We start from the raw sequence: 20,196 nt of genomic DNA, 5'->3' as shown, positions 1-20,196 counted from the left end.
TAAATAAATAAATAAATAAATAAATAAATAAATTTGGCTTCCTTCTGAGCCTGCACACCTTTTCACTGTTAGTCAATCAATCGATCAATAAATAAATAAATTTGGCTTCCTTCTGAGCCTGCACACCTTTTCACTGTAAATAAATAAATACATAAATACATAAATAAATAAATAAATAAATTTGGCTTCCTTCTGAGCCTGCACACCTTTTCACTGTTAGGACCTGTTTTGGGTTTGGATATCCTGGCAAGAACACTGGAGCGTTTACATAAAGCCTCTTTGGACCAGCCTTGTTTTGCAGAACAAAAGGAGGGATCTTCAGATGAAAGGCGCTGGTGTGCGGTTTCCCAGGATTGGCAAGCACACTGGCAGCTGAAACTCTGCACAACTGGCTTTGTGTCTGTCTTGTTCTCCTAAACAATGTAGTAGGGTCTAAGCTGACACTCTTGGAACACTTGTTCCCAGCATGGACCTTTGTGACTGCAGCTGAGGGTTGGGGGTGAGGACACAGGCCAAGTACTAGGGGCGGACATCAACTGTCCAGGAAATGTCCAGTGTGCAGAGAGACTCAGCAGAGAGGCACAGACCCAGGTTGCCAGAAAATGCTTGTTGGAAGGCACTGGGGTGTTTGAGAGTGGAGTGTGCACTGGGTGCTTTGCTCAGGTCATATAACCAAGATCTCACTGTGGCACTTTTCCCATAAAATACGGACGCTCCCTTGGGAACACCCAGAATATGAGGGCAGGTCATAGCATCTCCCGGGTATGAGACTATACGTGCTTGTGTGCTCCGCCCCGCCCACAGGTACCTGACGTAGGAGATGTAGGACATCCACTGCAGGTAGGCTGGGATGGTGTCAAAGCTGACAAAGAATCCGGAGAAGAGCAGGACAGGGATGGCTGTCACGGGACCCACAAACGTCGCAACCTGGAGTGAGATGCAGGGGACATGAAAGGTGTTCACTGAAGGGGGGAGGGTTAGCTCACCCACTCAGGTGACCCGGAGGATATCCTAGTGGCTGGAAAGGAAGTGTGTCAAAGGGCCAGAGTCTCCTGGGCTGGCCAACATGTCCAGGACGCAACCAAGAATGTTCCCTGGCAGGGCCAAAAGTTAATCTCCTGAAGAGAGGCCCTGAGACCCCAGCTGAGAAAGGATGCTGTGAAATCAACAGCGTTTCCTGAGGGCAGAGGCCAGTATTTTCTGGGAGTGGTCTCCGAAGAGTCTTAGTGAGCAGTTTATAGCTGTCCCTGGAGATGATAATTGGGAATGGCCACCTCTCTGGGTGATCCCACCTCGAGGCAAAAATGAGTCATCAACCTGCTGTGACACCAAATGCCAGAGACCCCATGGGGACCCATCTAGTGGGTCCCTCTTCTGGGGTCCTGCTGTCCCCTGAGAGCTAAGGACAACACCCGGCAGGCTGCAAGTAGCAGCTCCCAAAGGCCAGGCTATGCGGAAAAGACTCTAAGGTGTGTGTTGTGTGTGTTGTATGGTGTGGTGTGGTGTGTGTGTGTGTGTTGTCCATACATGAGCTAAAGAATGTCCAGCATCTAGTCAGATACACCTGCTGGAGTCCTCTAGGGGGAGGGTCTGAGAAGGTGTGATGGAGGGGAGGTCAACATTAGGGGATAAAGCCATCTATGGAAACAGCATGGTTCTGATGTCTACATGGGACTGGCAAGGGTGCGCAGGCCACATTGAGGTGAGAGGTGACAGATACTCTTCCACTGGCCTGATTTGGGGTTGGGATCCCAGCCTCTTCTCTGGGGTGTTGTCTTTGGCCCTTTTGGCAATGCTATGAGACAGACACCATATAGATACAAGTTCCACCTCTGAGTGAGAAACCTGGACCCTGGAGAGTTGGAAGCCACTGTCGGGAACACCAGAGATGAACTGGGAAGCAGGTGGTACCCAGGAGCCCTTGGAACGTGGTTCGGGACCTTAAGAGCCTCCACTGGCTATGGTTTGTAAGGGCAGGGGAGGCAATTTGGGGACCGGAGATGAGGCCAGGCTCAAGGACACAGAGAAGAGCTATGTGAGGCTCGGGGTGAGGTGAAGAGTGGGTACCTGCCACTGGTGTGCCAAAGGGTGGCTAAGTGAGGCAAGGTTAGAGGTGTGGAGAGCCTGGTCCCTGTGCCAGCTGTGTGGTGCCCACAAGTCAAGGCATCTCTGGTCCTCAGTCTTCCCTACCTGTAAAATGGGTGTGCTTGGTATGATGTGAGCTGACATTTAGAACGCATGTCTGGGTGTGTGCGGTGTGTGGTCACAGCCACCCTGCAAGTCCCTACTGTAAGAAGGCCATTCTGAGCGCTGAAGCCAATGCTAATTCGTTCCTGCGAGAGCAGCCTAGTGACGTCGCCTAGAAGTTAACAACAGAGTGAAGTGTGCACTGAGCCCCATAGGACCATGTTAGACAGGGGAGACAGACAGACAGAAGCCCAGCGCTGCCCAGCACTTCCTCGGCTCTACCTGCAGGGACGTGGATGCAGCTCCGATCAGTAGGCCTAAGGACTGGGCTACCAGTGACGTCATGGTACCCAGGGCAGCGAACAGCACAAAACGCACAGCGTCCGATGGCTGGGACGTCATCCAGTACACGATGCTGCAGTAGGCCACGGGGAACATGATCTGCAAGTACAGAGCCTGTGTCCCCGGGGGGGCTCTGCTTATCTCCTGCCCCCCGGGGCCCTTTCTCTTCTCAGCAGAACATTGGTGGAAACCGGTCCCACCTGGCTTTTGCGGGGTGTGGAGAATGTCTATTCCCTCTTGCAAATCACTGGTGGCCCGCATACCTGAAAGGGAACGTCGGCCATGGTCTTTGCTAGGTAGTAGGCCTTCAGGCTGTACCAGTAGTTCAGGTGCTCACGGAGGAAAACACTCATCTCCAGGGGAACTACGGCAAGAAGGAAGGCAGAAGAGATGGTAGGGTAGGCGCAGCCAGGGACTCAGATACGCACATGGATGACCTTGGGCTGAGCCCTGGTGCTTCTGACCTATGTCACAGTGTGGGCCCCCAACACGCCAGACCTCAGACTTTAAACAAAAGATGAAACCTACATTCACTGGTCTAGAAAAAAAACCAAACCACCAGCTGTTTCTCTAATAGCAAGAGCTGCATCTTTAATCCTAGCACTTGGGAGGCAGAGGCAGGCAGATCTCTGTGAGTTTGAGGCCAGCCTGGTCTACAGCTCAAGTTCCTGGACAGCCAGGGTTACACAGAGAAACCCTGTTTTGAAAAACTGAAAAGGTACATTCCATGATGGTTTGAATGAGGAATGTCCCCTGTAGGCTCCTGTATATGAATACTTGGTCCCCAGTTGGCTGTGCTGTTTGGGGAAGTTAAGGATCCTTTAGGAGGCAGAGCCTTGTGGGAGGAAGTGCATCCCATGTGGGGGTGGGGCTTTAAGGATTGACAGCCTTGACCCATTTCCTGTTTCCCCTCTCTGTTTCCTGCTCCCTCAGGCACGGCACGCTGCACCTTCCCCACCATGACAGAGGCTGGCTCTGGGACTGTACACCCAGTAGACACTTTCTTCCTTAAGCTGTGTCACCTGTGAGATTTTATTATAGCAGCAAAAAAAGAAATGAATGCAAGTGGCCCCGTGAAGCCCCCGAGTGGACCAAGTCCCTGACAGCACCAAGTGTCCTCACGGTGGCTCGTGGGCCCATTATGGCCAGCATTACCTCTGATGGGCTTACCGGCTCTCTAATCCAAAGTTGCCAGAGCTGGCCGTCCAGGCTAAGTGCATGAACTCTACTGGTCAGATAGGCGCAGCCAAACTGAGAGTCTCTTAAATAGCAGACTCTGGGGACCTGCCTTCCACCATGCCCGGCTGCCTTTCACTGAAATCTGATCACATGTACTAAACTCAGTGTGCGTGTGTGTGTGTGTGTGTGTGTGCGTGAGTGTGTGTGTGCGTGCTAGCAGAGGAGGGGCACTCACAGGTCAGAACGGTGGGCATGAGGGCAGCAAACATGAGGAACAGCATGGAGAAGAACAGGAAGCCGGAGTTGCTCAGGACCTTCTTGGCTTCGTTTCCAATGCCCAGGTACAGCAGGCCAATGAGCAGGCCGATCCCGATGTGAGAGGTGATTCGCAGATGGGTCAGGACCTACGGGGGATGGGCACAGCTTTTACCCAGTGCAGAGGAGAGGGGACAGGGCCAAGGCCACCAGAAGCATCGGATTCCGACTCCCATGACAGCAGAGCATACAAGACCCCTGCCCTTTCCTCCAGGGAAACAACCAGAGTCCGTATCAAGTATATTTACACACACACACACACACACACACACACACACACACACACACACACGGACGCACACACGTACTCGCACACACATACGCACGCACGCACACGCACACACACGTACTCGCACACACGCACACACGCACGCATGCACACACGCATGCACACGCGCACACACACGTACTCGCACACACGCTCGCACACACGCACGCATACACGCACACACACACTGAGCTCTTGTACTACTGAAACAGAGATTACCATGGTTTGTTGCTTCTGTTCAAATCTAGCAAACAGGGCCCGCCTCCCGGCAGAGGAGACAGAGCAATGTTGGGGATGGTTCTACAGGAGACCTCACTAGCTGTGACTCGGGCTGCTATGAGCCTGAGCCCACATGGTAAATTACAGGTCTTCCACCCTAGGGCCCTGAGGCTACACTAGACTTCAGCCTTCCCTGGCAGGCTGCCTAGTGCCCACTGGACCACGGTGGTATCAAACCTCCATCGTCTCCTGCCTCCCTCTCTGCGTGAACCCAGTCCTCGGTCTCCCTCTGGCATTTTCCCGCAGGTCCATACTGGAGCTATCCACTTTGGGGTTTGGAGTGAGAAGAGAGATGGGGCCAAGCCCACCTCAACCCACACAGTACGTGTATGACATCACAACGAACACAGACGCCTTGGGGCCTTTTGTTACTGCAGCAGAACAGTGGTATCTGACTGATGCAAACTGAGAAACAGCAACTGGAAAGTGCGCTTGCAGGAGGGGGGAGGAAACGCATGCCCTTACCGAGTCCCGCATGATGCTGAGGAAGGTCCTCTTGAAGAGGATGCAGAACTGGGTGAGGCAGCTGGCCGAGAAGCTATGGCAACCTTCCATGGAGGAGGAGTCCTGAGGAAGCACAGCAAAGGTGGTGAGTAAGCTGCTTGTTCGACACGCCCTCCCTGGCCAGGAAAGGCCCTGTGAGCTACCCGCAGGCGCCGTCTCCAGACCTCTCCCATCCCTTCACCCCCTTTACCTCTTCAGCAGGCCGGTGCCAAAGAAACGGGTTAACATCAGTGTCGCCCCCAAGGTCTCTCTTATAGTCAGAGTCACACATGCCCTCCCGCACGGCTCTCACCAGGCGACTGTTCTGATCCCCGTACTCCCCAGATGCCACTTCCATGACTGTGGGAGACACAGAAGGTGAAGTGAGGCAGGGGCTTCTGGGAAGAATCACCACGGTGCTGATGGGAACTGCCCAAACGGCAATGTGAAAGCTTTAAAATGAGTTACACTTGGGGCCGGCTGACAGTCACGGCAGCCAGTTGCCGACTGATGTCCGCTACAACCTCCCACCAGTAAACCATTCATGGTGTCAGGAGGCCAGAAATGCAAACCACAAACATGCATGCCTCTTCACCATGACCACCCATCTGTACAATATACACTGAATGCCGGCGCTGGACCAGCATGGGCTGGAGGGGAGGAAGCAGGGCTCCTTGCTCAAGTGCTGAGTATATAAAATAGTCCGCAGCAGAGAGCTGCTCCCAGCACTCAGTCCACTCCTCTGAGGCTGGGGACCATGGCCCACACCCCTTGCCTCCCAGCAAGCAGCTCCTCTCCTGGCTTCCCTCACTCACTTTCTCTGCCCTTCCTGGACCCTGTCCGAGTTCCCTCGGCCTAGGCTTCTGTGGTTGACTAGGCCGACTGCCCCTGCTTGCTCCATGGTAAGGACAGTTTGCTGCCGTCTAGACACCTCTGTGTCTTGCTCCTTCCTTTAGCCCCTCCCTGAGTGGCACAGCCCTCATCTGAGTACCATGCCACTGATGTCCAGAGGCCCCCCCCCTCCCTGGTACCTCTTAGCAAACAAGTGAGGGCTTTTGTATGTGCACATTAAGCGGAAGCCAGGACATATCTGGACCAATATCACGCAGAGCGCTGAGCGAGCCCCCAGCACTGCCCGGCACATCTCTAAACTCCTTGGCTATCCTCATCACTAAAGTGCCACACTCCTGTCTTCCCACCTGAGGGCCATCAGGGGAGAGCAACCCCTGGGGAGGGGCACGCTCATCTCACCAGATCCCTCCACCTTCCCATGGGTCCACGTTTCTCCCCGCTTCTGCTTCTCCTCCCCTCCGGGATTCTGTTTCCCTCCAACCCCCTCAGTGGAGCCCATCACCGCTGTTCTGCTCTCTTGTGTGAGGGAATAAGCCAATTGCAAACAAAACTTTCCCCCTGGCTTTGAAATGTTGCAGGATTTTCCCTGTCCAATTACATTAGTGCAGAGGAGGTCTGTGATTGGGCAGGGAAAAGGAAGACGGAGTTAAGAGTTGCAGAGAGGGAGTGTCTCTCGGGGTAGGAGAAGGAAGATGGCTGCGGACCCCTGTGATATTTTTGCCAGCCACAAGTAGTTGTGGTATCGTAAGGTTAGATCAATTGGGATAAAGCCAATTGATAAAGCTCTGAAATACTGTATTGGCATCTTGTAAATTGTGATATTATTGATACATTAATCTGATTGGTTAATTAAGCTTTAAGAGTCTTGATTTTACCGGGTTCCTGGGTATTGTGATATGCAACCGGGAGGTTGGCAGTTCCATTTAGTTACTGGAATGTGGGATCTCCGACTATATGGGTTTATGGCTAAGTACTAGCTGCTCCCAGACAAGCGAATCAGATGCTGCGGGGGCTAGCTAGAGAGAGTTGGCAGTGGCAGGCTCACAGGAGCATGGTCGGGCCCCTCAGAGAGTTGGCGGGCTCCTTTTTTAATATTTCCCACAACACTGAAATACGCCCAGTTCTTCCCTTTAAGGGGCACTTTCCCTCACCTGCCGCCTCCCCTCCCCACTTTGTGGCAATCTGCTTCTTGTAGATAAGGAATGTTTGACCAGGGCCAAGGTCCCCAGGACACAATTTGGGAAGTGACATATGGAACCCCAAGAGCTGTGTGGCCAGATGTCTGAGAGGAACACAGCTGTGGGAGAAAAAGCCATAAACAAGGGCTGTCCAGCTGGAAACTCTGGGTGGCCCTCAGTGGCAAGGGAAGCAGTCAGTCAGGATGGAGGGTGGGTCCTAAGTTTAGTGACAGGAGCCACACAGAAGGGTGAGGCTGTGCAAAGGCAGGGCAGATGCTGGTCATCAGAAAATCCTCCTGGAAGAGAGGACCACCTGGAGCTCTCATAAGATGGCCCCGCCCCATTGGTTAAGACACGGCAATAACTCCTGACTCACACATCAGGTCAAAGTGGGGCACACAAGACTGGGGAGAGCCCCTTTCCTTCCGGCTGGGCGGGCTCTACTCACCAAAGTCTGCCGGGTTGTGGTAGGTAGGGCAATTCAGGCCCAGATCCCTCAGATACGGCACGAGATTGGAGACCTTCCCCCGGTAGACGCATTGTCCTTGACTTAGGACATAAAGCTAAGAGGAAGCAGAGAGAGAAAGGTATCGACCACAGCCTTCACCTCTGCAGAGCAATGGTGGCTCTCACTCAGGCAGTCTTTCATGCATCTGGCCAGTGACTCAGTCAGTCAGTCAGTCAGTCAGTGGGTCGGTCGGTCGGCCAGCCAGCCTGCCCTTGTCAGCTTGTCAGTCAGCCAGTCAACTAGTTATTCAACCAGTCAGTCAACCAGCTAGTTAACCAACCGGTCAGCCAATCACCCTGAAAACTAGTGGAAAGAATACAGACCAAGGGTCTCATGCTTTTCAGGCTATCTACCCTGTCAGGGAGCTTAGGATGGAGTCTGGGGTAAGAACCTGGCATAGGTCAAGGACCCGGACTGGGGAGGAGGCCGCGTACCTGGTCAAAGAGCTCAAAGAGCTTGGCACTGGGCTGGTGGATGGTGCAGACGATGGAGCGGCCGCCCTGGGCCAGCCCTTTCATCAGGGACACCACTTGGAAGCAGGAGGCGCTGTCCAGGCCACTGCAAATCAAAGACACCGTGAGACGCCAAAGCTGTGAGGGCAAGCTCGGTGCCCCGGGTCGCCCCAGGTCGGGGGGTCTGGGCAGCTACTGCTGAGGGAGGACCTGTAGCTGCACACACCTCCCCCACCCCCCAAGGCCGGGCTCTTCTCAGCCCCTGTAATTGTTCAAGGGTGACACTTCCACAGGGGCTGTAGACAGGAGGGAGTCCAGAAGATTCCCAAAGGCCTGGCCGTGGAATGGGGGAGGGGATCCCCAGCTGCCTTGGGGAGTGACATCAGAACCGGGCTGGGTAAACAGCTGGCCTCCAAAGTAAACATCGAGGCCTGGCAGCCAGTAGTCACAATGCCACACCCTTCTGCCTACTTGGGCAGTTAGGGAGGGGGAGGGGTGCTCCTGCTGTTTATTGACTATATTGATGGGATGGCTTTTGTGGGGAGGCAGAGTCCTGAGGCTTGCGGGGGGGGGGGGGGGGGGTTTGCAGTATCTGGCACCCCTGGGTGAGTTCTCTTCTCTCCTGCTTGAACACTCCCAAGCCCCTCTTGCTTCAACTAGGAAACTCCGATGAGTGGGAGAAGTCACAGTGGACACCTCTGAGCACTGGCTTTCTCCCAGGGCAGTGAGGCTGTGACAGGCAATTTTAAGGCTACTTGAAGTTGTTTTGGGGGCCTATTATGGGCCAGGCATTAGGCTGGGCTGACATTGAGCCTCCCTGGGATGCTAGGGATGGCTCTCAAGTTCAGTGGGCATCCATGAGCCGAGCACCCGGCAGGAAGGAGACGGAAAAGTCTACGAGAAGTCAGTCAGGAGCAGCCCTGTGCAGCCAACGTGCTTGGCAGAAAGGCAGGCTGATTAACTAGTGAGCTGTGTATCTCCCCAAGGGTAAGCAGGTCACAGAAGTCAGGATTCACGGGGTCACACAAAGGTGGTGAGCCACTCGGAATGGGAGGGTAATATTGCAGGCCCCTTTCTCAGAGCACCCCCCAACACTAGCCCTCAGGAAGCTACACCACTTGGAGCTTGGGAACAGGGGAGCACTATGAAGGGATGTTTCAGTCCCCAACACACAGAAGACTCCCAGTCAGTGGCTCTGTCCTGTCACCCCACAGATGGGGCAGTCTCTTGTAGCCCTTCCAAGGCCAGACACAGGCTTACCTGGTGGGCTCATCAAAGAACATGACAGGCGGGTTGTTGACCAGCTCCAGTGCAATGGCTAGGCGTTTCCGCTGGCCGCCTGAGAGGCTCCCCGTGCGTGTGTTGGCACAGGGCAGCAAGCCCAGGGCTGTCAGGATCTCTTTGACCTGTGAGCAAATAAAAAAAAAACCAGAGTCTCTCTTAGGAAACAACCTTCCAACTTTATGGCCGTCAAGAACACATGCTGAGCCTGGTGGGATGTCCTGCTCTGCTGGGTATAACCCTGACAATCCATACACACATGTCTACAGTGCTGCGCTGTCCCAGGCCACCCCAAGTGAGTGGCCCTGCCTGGAGAGACAGGAAGAACTGTCAAGAGGCAAGAAGTAGCATTGAGGGTTCAAGCCAAGGACTGGAGTCTTCGCGAATTCTCCAACTGGTGACCTCATACCACCCTTCCCATCTAAGCTGAGCCTAACATCTAGCACAAAGAAACGTCCTATAAATATTTGGTCAGTGGATTAATGGACACATGAGTAGATAATCAGGCCTGTGACCAGCAGCGACAGTCATTGACCATCAGGCTGCGCTGACCTCAAAGTGCCTTGTTGGACCCCCAACAGCTACCACCCCGTTTCTCATCTCACACAAAACATACGAACAATTCCCCTGCAAGTTCCCTAACGCGCACCCTGAGCCAGCCGTGTCATGAGGCTACTTAAACCGTGCACAGATAAATGGATCGAGGCAGTGAACTGTGATCTGTCTTCTAACTGACACAGTGGCCACCCATGCCCAGGGCCGTAGGGTAACGGTTGAGAATAGTAACGGATACGGTTAGTTATATAGAGAGTCCTCCGATTGGCCCATGCTGGTGACCTAGTATTGGCTGAGGGGAACAAACAGGTCAGCAGGCTCTTGGGAAGCAGAGGCTGATCCAGCTACCACATCTCTGCCAGGCTCCTCTCTAGGGCACTCAGTGATTCCAGAGTTTGCCCAGAGGCAGGAGAGCTCTGAGGCAGGCAGGCCCTGGTAGCCATACCAGAAGGATCTTGGCCAATGGCTTCTCTGGGGAGATGAGGTCACCTGAGATGAGGAGAAGGCACAAAGGAGAAACTTTCCACTCTGGACATCTGAATTGTTTATGCGTGGTCAGTAGAAAGTGAAGCGTTGGTGCGAGAGCCCCTCGGAATCCAGTGCTTGGTGGGGTTGGGGACCCAGGTTCAAGCCCCACTCTGCCTCTTCTTGCTCATACCCTTAACCCAGCACCATGGTCTCCTGGAATGCCATAGCTCTGGGAGATGGGTGCCAAACTGGGAACAGCTTCTGTGTGACTGTCCAGGAAGGGCCAGAGAGGTAGGGCCACAATGGGCAACCCTGTCTTAGGCATTTTTGCTTCTTGCCGCAGTGTTTGCTGTTTTTCTCAGCACAAGGCTTCCAGGCTCTTCCAGACAGCTGGCTGATCCTGCAGGGTGGCTTCCTCCAGGAGGGCATTCCATACACAAAGCGTGCCCTGATTTCTTCAGGGAAGCTCATGGCAGGCAAGTGGACATAGAGCCCAGCAGTTGGTGGCTGTCCTTCTGACCACATAATGTGTATTTCTACATATAACCATCAGGCCTGGCCCGTTCTCTCCAACCTTGTCTTAGAAGTGATACTCTCTATGTAGGTTGGTTTGGGTATAAAAGTAGTCAGAAAAGAAGAACAAAACAACTCCACAGGTTCATTTCTGTGTTTCCCTAAACAAGCAAACGGAACAATACAAGAGAAAACAAAAATCCCCACGGTCACTTGAAATTCAAGTCCTCCTGGAGCCTCACCCTCTGGGGACGATCTCAGCAGCCCAAGACTGTCCATGGTGAGCTCCCTCTCAAGGAAGCAGCTGTACCAGAGAGCTCCTCGGGGTCAAGGTGCCTTTTCTGGGAAACAAAGCAGGCTACAGACAGCATACTCCATGATGTGTTAGAACATTCCATTCCGTTGTTCTCCCACACCTTATACATAGCATTCGCCAAGGTGCTGCAGGGGCTGATGGGAAATAAGCCAGGGTAGTGTCCTGCTGCAAATCTGTCCTTGAGATGCTTGCTATGGGTTCTCAGAAAAGGCAAGAGCTGCAGTCATCCGAGAAATCCCATGGCAAGTGGAGTTTCTGGTCACACACACATGCAGCACATGGGATGGCCTCACATCTACATGGTCGGCTTTCTGCGACACTCAGCATGGGCTATGGTTGGAGGACAGGTTTGGGCTTGTCTCTCTCGAGGACATTTCTTAGAGAATAAATGGAGCCTGGGCACATATTGAGAATCCTGTCAGACTGAGACCTAACTATGACCTTTTCCCAAAAGTTCCAGGCTTCTCTAAAAGATGCCACTCCAGCAGCAGAGTGGGCTCCTGGGGCCCCAAGCAGCACCCAGGAAAGGGGCTAAAGGTAGGAAGCTAGACCCTGACAGTGCCAAAGAGCATCAGAGGCGAAGATGGCACAGGAAGCCAAATGCCTGCCTCACAGTGGTCCAGAGAATTCGGCTTCCCCAGCTGTGTGGGAAACGCTGGCCACAGAGCCACGGCTGTGGAGAAACGATGGAGAGAGTCTCCTCTCTCCATCGTGCACTCACAGAGAGCTTAGCAACTCGAAGAGCTGACTGATACTGCCTTCTCCAGCCCACGCTGCCTGGAAGGGGGCGGGGGCCCTAAGCATAGGTTATACAGGCTGAGTTATCTAGAGAGGGTCAGAGAAGCCAGGGCTAAAGAGGCTGGCCCCCTGCGTGGTCAGCTCTATGTTTCTGTAGGGCCTTCCCCTTCTGGTCTGCTCATCTCCGCACTATGAGAGTCTGTGGCCGGCTCTGACCTTGGGTCTCTGGTTTGAGGCCAAGCGATAAAGCTCCCTTCCCAGCCTCCCACCCTCCAGAGAGACCAGCGTCTTCCACATCAGGGAGGAAAATCAGCACAGTTACTATTACTTTACTTGGTGGCAACCGTCAGATACTGGCGAGGCATCACAGAGGTTAGATGGTGCTCTGGTGCCCCGTGGAGGCTGGGAGGCTGGTAGATGGGAGAGACCAGGGATGCTCCAGAGGAGAGAGGTCCCTCTGGACTTGCTTCTGGCTTCTGCCAGGTTCACCACTGTTCCAGCATGGGTGGCTTTCCTCCTCGCCAGTGACGATGGGATGGAGCGCTGGGGCAGCTATCAGATAAAGTACAAAGGACCCCATTCTCTGGCATCAGTCACCTCAGGCTCACCTTGGCACACCGTGTCCTGACACTTGGCTTTCTCTTTCCTTCTTTCTTTCTGGAGCTTTCTTTTGTCATCCCAATGACTGACTTGACTTAAGTCAGCTCAGGTTGCCATGACAAAGTATCCCAAACCGAAGGCACAGACACTGGAAGTGCCACCTTAGAGTCTGAAGGCTGGTTGGTTAAGCTCAAGGTATGACAGGCAGTGGCTCTCCCAGCCCCTCCTGAGCCCTCTCCTCCCAGCTTGCAGACAGTGTCTTCTCCCCAGGCCCTCAGCAGAATCCTTCTGAGTGAGCTTATGAGTGACTTTGCTCTTCTTGTAAGGACAAAGTGAGATTGGATCAGGGCCATCCCAATGACCTCTGCAAACAGTCTGTTAAGTCTGAAGTACTGGGCTTAGAATTGTAGCATATCATCTTGGGAGGTCAGCTCTTAAGCCTGGTCTCTTCTTGTCTTCATTTGAAAGAGGGATACAGGTAGGTCTGGGGGAGTCAGTGGGGACTTGGGGGTGGTGTCACATGATTCACAGAAGACTGCAGACCACAGAGGCTATTAAAGCTCACCCTACAGGATGAGGTCACAAGCCCCATTCCCATTAACTGCCCACATGGGGCCCCTGCACTTCCTGTATCTTCTTGGTGTTGGCTACAAACGGTCCAGTGTCTTCCCCTCGATCTCAGAATGAGAGAATGTCACGGGAAACATTTTTAGTAGTTCTAGGGAAGTTTTCACCTCAGAAACGAGTTCTTTGCCTCCACAGTGCATACCTCACTACCATGACAGAAAACCCCAGAGTGTGAGGGTCCTGTGAGAGAGGAGAAGGGGGAACCTCAGGCTGCCTTGTCAGCCATATACACTGTATTAGCCATTCTAGGCAGTGAAGGGGTTGGGGCTGAGCGTGTGAACACAAGGGCAGCAAATCCTGTCCCTGGCAACTGCCAGTCAACAGCACTGCCCCCATTGCTTGGCCTTGGAAGGTGTTAGAAGGCACAGATAGCATCCTGTAAGGGGGCGGGGCTTCTGTGACATCTCTCTCCTGCAGAGCATCTCAGCAGCACCAGAGATAGCAAGGAACAGGCAAGATGAGCTTCCTGGGTGGCCAGTGAGTACAGACTGAGAGGTATTCCCCCACGCCACCCTGGGGACCTCCAGGGTCCTGCTTGTTTCTCTCTCTGCTCCTTGAGGGCTCAGGGAGCCGGGGAACTGGTAACTGGGAGGAGAATAAGTCTCAGCTAAGCTAAAATGTTTTTATTTTCTTTGTAAACGGCTGGTTAATAAGACGCAAGAGCCCAATTTCTCCTTGCAAGGGTATGTGGGCAGAGGGGAGTTATTTTTAAACCAATGACTAACCATCCCCATTGTCAGTGTTTCTTTAAAAAAAAGAATAGTTTAATCTAAAATATATTAAACACCCAAGGGGGTGGAGCCCCCAGCCAGACCCTGAGGTTTGCATCTTCTGGTTATTGGGAGGAGGAGGGTCCAAGGCTGCAGATTGCTAGATCTAAATATCTGTCTATCCCCAGAGCCCCCCAACACGCGTGCACACACATACACATACACACACACACACACACATGCACTCAAGGGGAGGCAAAGAAAATCAACAGAAAAAAATCCAGAAGGGAGAAACAAGCCCCTCCCCTCACAGTTCATGTGTGCTCACATCATGCTTTGGGCCACATGTATGGCTTAGAGCAGCAAACTCACCATCTCCCGCCTGCCTTCATCCTTCTCCTGCAGTTTAAGATGCGCCGACACCTGTGGGCAAGAGGACACCAGTGAGGCTGTGTCTCAGGTAGGGTCTTACTGCTGTGAGCAGACACCATGACCAAGGCAACTCTTATAAAGGACAGCATTTAATTGGGGCTGGCTATAGGTTCAGATATTCAGTCCATTATCATCAAGGTAGGAGCATGGCAGCCTCCAGGCAGGCATGGGGCAGGAGGAGCTGAGAGTTCTACATCTTGTTCCAAAGGCAGCTAGGAGAAGACTGGCTTCCAGGTAGCTAGGATGAGGGTCTTAATGCCCACATCCACAATGACACACCTACTCCAACAAGGCCACACCTCCTAATAGTGCCACTCCCTGGGCCAAGCATATTCAAACCAGGACAGGCAGCTTCAGGAAGCATGAGACTCACAGGATCGAAACAAGGTCCAGGGCCACACCATGGTCAAAGCCACACAATGATTCAGAGACACACCACAGTAAAAGCCACACCATGGTTCACTGTCCCATTAACTTTTGAGCTACTTAATGGATTCATGACACCCAAGAGATCTCGGCTTCCCAGATCCATGGCCTGATAGAGGTGGGTGTCCTGGGAGAGCCATATGGGTCTGCTATGCTTCTGGTTATCTCTGGAATCCCCATGAGCTAACCCAGATGTGCACAGCACAGAGACAAGGAAACCCTAGGCAGGAGGGTTTGAAACCGGCCTGGAAAGGAACCAGTTGTACACTCAGGACCCTGAAGTCGTCAGGCTGGGAGAATCCACAGTTGGGCAGCAGGATGAACCCCTTGGTTTGCTCACTCAGATCCTGTTTAGCAGGATAGTGTGGGGACCCCAGCCTTGATGGTTAAACCCTGAGATGGACTCACTTGGCCCAGGTTCAGCCCTGTCGAGAGTACACCAGATTCTGTGTTTCTGGGCACACCTGGACCTCAGTTTCCTGAACCAGCGCAATACATTTAAAATCTACCTCACTAGTTAGTGAATTTGCTGAAGGGGTTAGGTCAGAGACAGAGAGACAGGGGAGGGGACTGAAGAGGCCCTGAGCCGCAGAGTGGTACAAAGGTACATCAGTATTACCTCTTCAAAGCCGGCTGCCCATCTTCTGACACTGAGAGCTGCAAGAACATGTCAGGATGGGCACGAGGTAAAAGAACCACATAAGAATGTATGACTGCCAGAGGTGGGTAGCCAGAGGCCAGGAAGCAGGGGCCAGGGGAGACAGGGCCCTGAAGTGTGAAACGCTAGAGAGAAACATTTCAAGGTGCTGTCTGTGAAAGTCCCCAGCTGATTATGTGATTATAAAACAGATTTATTTTACAGCAAGTCCCGGAGGAGACATGGTCACCACAGAAAAGGAGCTGGAAAGGCAAAGCGACCACACGGCTCACCAGTGCCTCACCAAGCTATAAGACCAGGTCAGCCAACCCACAGAGGGTCGCTCAGGGACAAGTGCATGAAGAACAAGCCCGCAGGTGAGGGGCTGCCTGCCACCTGGGTGCAAATCCTTTTGTAGCCTCTAAGCCTACCAAAGCTCCACTAGAGGCCAAGGAAGCAGGCAGGTCTCCCGAAACCACTGGTCATGGACACCGGGTGGTGGACAGGTATCCCCGTACCCAGTACTAGGGCAGAAGAATGAGTTGTAACCCTGCCGGGCCCTCCCTTTCTCTTTCCCCCACAAAGCAAGTGGAAGAACAGATCTCAGATCTGAAATCTTTTTTTTTTTTTTGGTTTTTCGAGACAGGGTTTCTCTGTGTAGCCCTGGCTGTCCTGGAACTCTGTAGACCAGGCTGGCCTCGAACTCAGAAATCCGCCTGCCTCTGCCTCCCGAGTGCTGGGATTAAAGGCGTGCACCACCACACCCAGCCAGATCTGAAATCTTAACCTACTTTTCTTTATTGATCTACGACTCTGCTGGAGTCACACAAAGGGCTGTGTGGTGGCCCCTGTCTGGGATTTGCCCGGTTCAAGTTGTGAACATGAGGGCAAGACCTCTCTGTGGAAGGCCATCAATATGAGCATCCCATCTGCTACCAAAGTGCAGAGCTTCATACGATGCCTTCTTCAGGACCGGGGAGGCACGATCCCACTGAGACTGCGACAGGAAAGCAGAGAAACAGCACCAGCGAGGCACGGAGTGAGCCAAGACGAGCAAAGGCCACCAACTAGAGCTCAGTGTTTGTTTTTTAAATTGCCCATTAATGAGAGTCACTCTAGACGCTTCTCCTACCAAAAATGAGATCACATGGGCTGTCACTGACTGTGAGGTAGGCTTTTATAAAATAAACGGTCCTAGAAGCCCAGAGTTGGTGGGGACACTGTCTGTGGAGAGAGGACAGCCTGGCTGTTCTGGAAACCAAAGACACAGGCTCCATCTGGACACTTGCATGGCCCCGGAGGGGAAGGTATTTTTAAAATCCTCCTGGACTTATGCACTAGAGTCTCGTGTGAAGATACAAGAAGACGCAGGAGAGCGGAGATAATCAGGGCAGACCTGTAAGGACAGCACTGATGAGCCCCAAGGTCCAGGTCTTCCCCCAGTTCTTCTTATGATGCTCATCACAATTCCAGCCAACACTGGGACAGTCTCACAGACGAGGAAACAAGCAATATCATGGAAGGCCCATAGAGCTTAGACAGGAAACTCAGAAACTCTGGAACGGGAGCTCTTCCTCAGAAACCCCACGTGGCTTTGGCAGCCCTGCAGCCCTGCCTCACGGCTTCATTCTGAAGATGTTCATCTCTGCTCCCTAGAGCCTGAACAGCCTAGACCTTGTGGGTTCCTGGCAATGGCTGACTCTGACTTTTACCTGGAAGACAGAAAGTCTGATGGCGATGTCAGAGAATGGTCACCCCACCAAAGACAGAATGACTCTAGGACAGAGATGGAGGGTGCGCCTGCTATGCTATGTCAACATGACTTAGGCTAGAGTCATTCGGAAAGAGGGAACCTCAGTTGAGAAAATGGTCCTGTCAGATTGACCTATGAGCAAGCGCCAGCCCCAGGGACCGGTGGTCCTAGGTGCTAAAAGAAAAGAGGCTGAGAAGCAAACCAGGAGGGAGCACTGCTTCAAAGCTCTGCTTTAGTTCTGGCCCCAAATTCCAAGGTGAAATAAACCCTTTCCTCCCAGGTTGCTGTGTTTTATCACAGCAATAGAAATACTAACTAAGTGATTGCTTAGGAAGGTGGTTACCATGGAAACAATCATTCAACTTAGTGACCAATGATCTCAGAAACTTGATTGTGACTTTGCCAAACAAGATCTATTAAAACACTGTACAGGCAGCAAGACCAGGGTTGAAGCTCTGCTAGAGAGAAGGGACCTGATATGGCCACGTCAGCAGGTCTGTGTGGTGCCAAGGGCAGGGGTGGCTCACCATCATGGCCTCCTGAACAGTGAGGTGAGGCAGCAGCATGTCGTCCTGCATGATGTAGCAGGAGACCTTCCGGAAGCAGCGCAGGTCCCGGGGCATGCCATTGATAAGGACTGCCCCTTTCATGCCAGTCTCCCTGCCAAGACAAGAAGACGGGTGCCCATCAGCCAGGTCCTTCAGGCAGCCTGGAGAGGCAAACAAGAGAGGGGGCCTCCCTCCCTCCCTCCCTCCCTTCCTCCTTCCCTCCTGGACTCTTCCCAGTAGAACCATTCACCATGGCAACAGGATGGAGCAGAGGGACCAAGTGATGCAGAGTACTGCGCTAGTACTCTGCCGGGAACACGGGATCAGCAGGGAGACAAGCCACACACCAGGCCTCTCCCAGACGGCATGTTTATCACGCCACTTGGAAATGGCTTTTCTTTGCCCGCTACACAAAGATGCCTGGATATGTCCCTCGGGGGATGTCCTTCAGCACAGCCACAGGGCAAAGACGTATACCAACGGCTACTCCGTCTGCTGCCCAGACTACACCAACTGCCCTGGGACCACAAGTGTACCCGGCAGGTGCCTCAGGCTCGGGTGGCTCAGAGACAGTATCACAGCCATGACAGTTCAGCCCCACGACCTTCTGACTGCAGGTGAGAAGGTTGGGAGCCTCCTGTGTCCTGACAGGGATAGAGGACCATCCCAGCTCCCCAGAAGCCTCGGTGTCAGCCCCTCCTGCAGGCGCCCACTGGGCCTCTCGCCTCTTAGGTGTTTCTAAGCACCAGAAGAGATTCCAGAGGCCCTCCATCTTCCTTCCCACCCAAGGACACATCTTTGCAGCTCTCCCTTCCTGTGCCCATGGAAGAACAGCAGCTTTATAAAATCTGTAGGGACTAATAAACTCATTCTGGACTCCGGCTTCCCACAGCCACTGCCTGCTTTGCTCCCAGGCAATGAGCGGCTTTCCCGGCTTCCTCTGGTACCCATCCCGGCAGGGCTGACTCTGCATCTCTGGGATACACAAGTACTCTGGGTCATCTAGGAGCGGCTGGGGTAGTCTGAAAAACAGCCAGCCCCAAGAACCTATCGCACTCCACCCCTCCCTGGCTCGCACTCCACCCCTCCCGGGCTCACACTCCACCCTCCCGGGCTCGCACTCCACCCTCCCGGGCTCAATTCTTTGACCTTTAAATGTGCCTATCGTAAAGAGGAACTTTTAGTGACGATTTTGAAAAACAAAAATCATAATTTCTGATATTAGGAAACAATTCAGCACTCTGAGGGATCTTTCTCCCTGCTCCCCCAGTAACTGAAGTCACGAGTGTCACAGGTGTCCGTAGTATTCTCAGGAACTATACCATGTGTGCGCTTGCATCCGCAATGTCTCCCACAGGGTGTGCTTGAACCCTTGATTCTCAGACTGTGATGCTGACACAGGAGGCTGTGGGGCCTGGGTGGACCGGGGCTATGGGGCCTGGGTAGTAGAGGAGGGAGCTGAGGACAAGCCTTTAAAGGTTGACGCCTGACTCTGCCTCTGACTCCACTCTATCTGCCTCCTGGGCAGAGCCAGGAAGTGAGACGACTTCACTTGTGGGACAAACCCAGCTGCTTCATCTGCCACGCTTGTCTTCCCAAGACTGTTCCCTCTGAGACTGTGAGCCAAAACATATCCTTCCTCCCTTGAGTTGCTTCTGCTACAGGGATTTCGCCATAGTAACAGGACAGTAACTGACACATGTCCTAGGCAGATACTGAAACCATGCGGAGTTTTGTACACTGTATGGATAGTGGCTTTTCCTATGCTGTGTACATGTGTGCATGTGTGTGTTAATACATAATTTGTAAATTAAGCATAGCAAGAGATTAATAACCTCTAAAGGAATAGAACCATTCCGATGTGTTGTCAACAGTCTCGTCCTTGTACTCTGGGGACATTATTAAGAAAAACAGGGGTCCTGTGGGTTTGTTTATGCTCTGCCTAGGAAGTGGCAGGATTAGAAGGTGTGGTCCTGTTGGAGTAGGTGTGTCACTGTGGGTGTGGCTTATAAGTCTCTCATCCTAGCAGCCTGGAAGCCAGTCTTCTCCCAGCAGCCTTCAGATGAAGATGCAAAACTCTCAGCTCCTCCTGCACCATGCCTGCCTGGATGCTGCCATGCTTCTGCCTTGATAATAATGGATTGAACCTCTGAACTTGCAAGCCAGTCCCAATCAAATGTTGTCCTTATAAGAGTTGCCTTGGTCATGGCTCATAGCAGTAAAACAGATCCTTGGAACAAAACTCTGCATCACTCCAGCCTGTCTGACAGCCTAGAGAGTTAACAGGGGCAGAGTGCAGATATACTGATGCATGTCAGTCTGATAGTCTAGAGAGTTAACAGGCACAGAGTGCAGATACAGTGATGCATGTCAGTCTGATAGCCTAGAGAGTTAACAGGCACAGAGTGCAGATACACTGACGCATGTCTGTCTGATAGTCTAGAGAGTTAACAGGCACAGAGTGCAGATACACTGATGCATGTCTGTCTGATAGCCTAGAGAGTTAACAGGCACAGAGTGCAGATACACTGATGCATGCCTGTCTGATA

General features: G+C 52.9%; 1 protein-coding gene across 1 annotated transcript in view; it reads right to left on the bottom strand.

Moving 5' to 3' along the window:
* Abcg1 (ATP binding cassette subfamily G member 1) overlaps positions 1-20,196 on the bottom strand; it is a 58,688-nt gene that overhangs the window by 2,419 nt on the left and 36,073 nt on the right. Inside the window, exons 4-14 of the mRNA XM_021221054.1 lie at positions 17,627-17,759; positions 14,224-14,274; positions 9,304-9,449; positions 8,026-8,149; positions 7,532-7,646; positions 5,265-5,413; positions 5,036-5,137; positions 3,944-4,112; positions 2,793-2,893; positions 2,470-2,628; positions 809-927 (exon numbers count right to left, since the gene is read on the bottom strand). Of these exons, the coding sequence (XP_021076713.1) occupies positions 809-927; positions 2,470-2,628; positions 2,793-2,893; positions 3,944-4,112; positions 5,036-5,137; positions 5,265-5,413; positions 7,532-7,646; positions 8,026-8,149; positions 9,304-9,449; positions 14,224-14,274; positions 17,627-17,759 (1,368 nt within the window). The remainder of the gene's footprint in view (positions 1-808; positions 928-2,469; positions 2,629-2,792; positions 2,894-3,943; positions 4,113-5,035; positions 5,138-5,264; positions 5,414-7,531; positions 7,647-8,025; positions 8,150-9,303; positions 9,450-14,223; positions 14,275-17,626; positions 17,760-20,196) is intronic.

This window comes from Mus pahari, chromosome 21, assembly GCF_900095145.1.
Source record: "Mus pahari chromosome 21, PAHARI_EIJ_v1.1, whole genome shotgun sequence".
NCBI lineage: Eukaryota > Metazoa > Chordata > Mammalia > Rodentia > Muridae > Mus > Mus pahari.
This window is presented reverse-complemented; position numbering and strand designations above follow the sequence as displayed.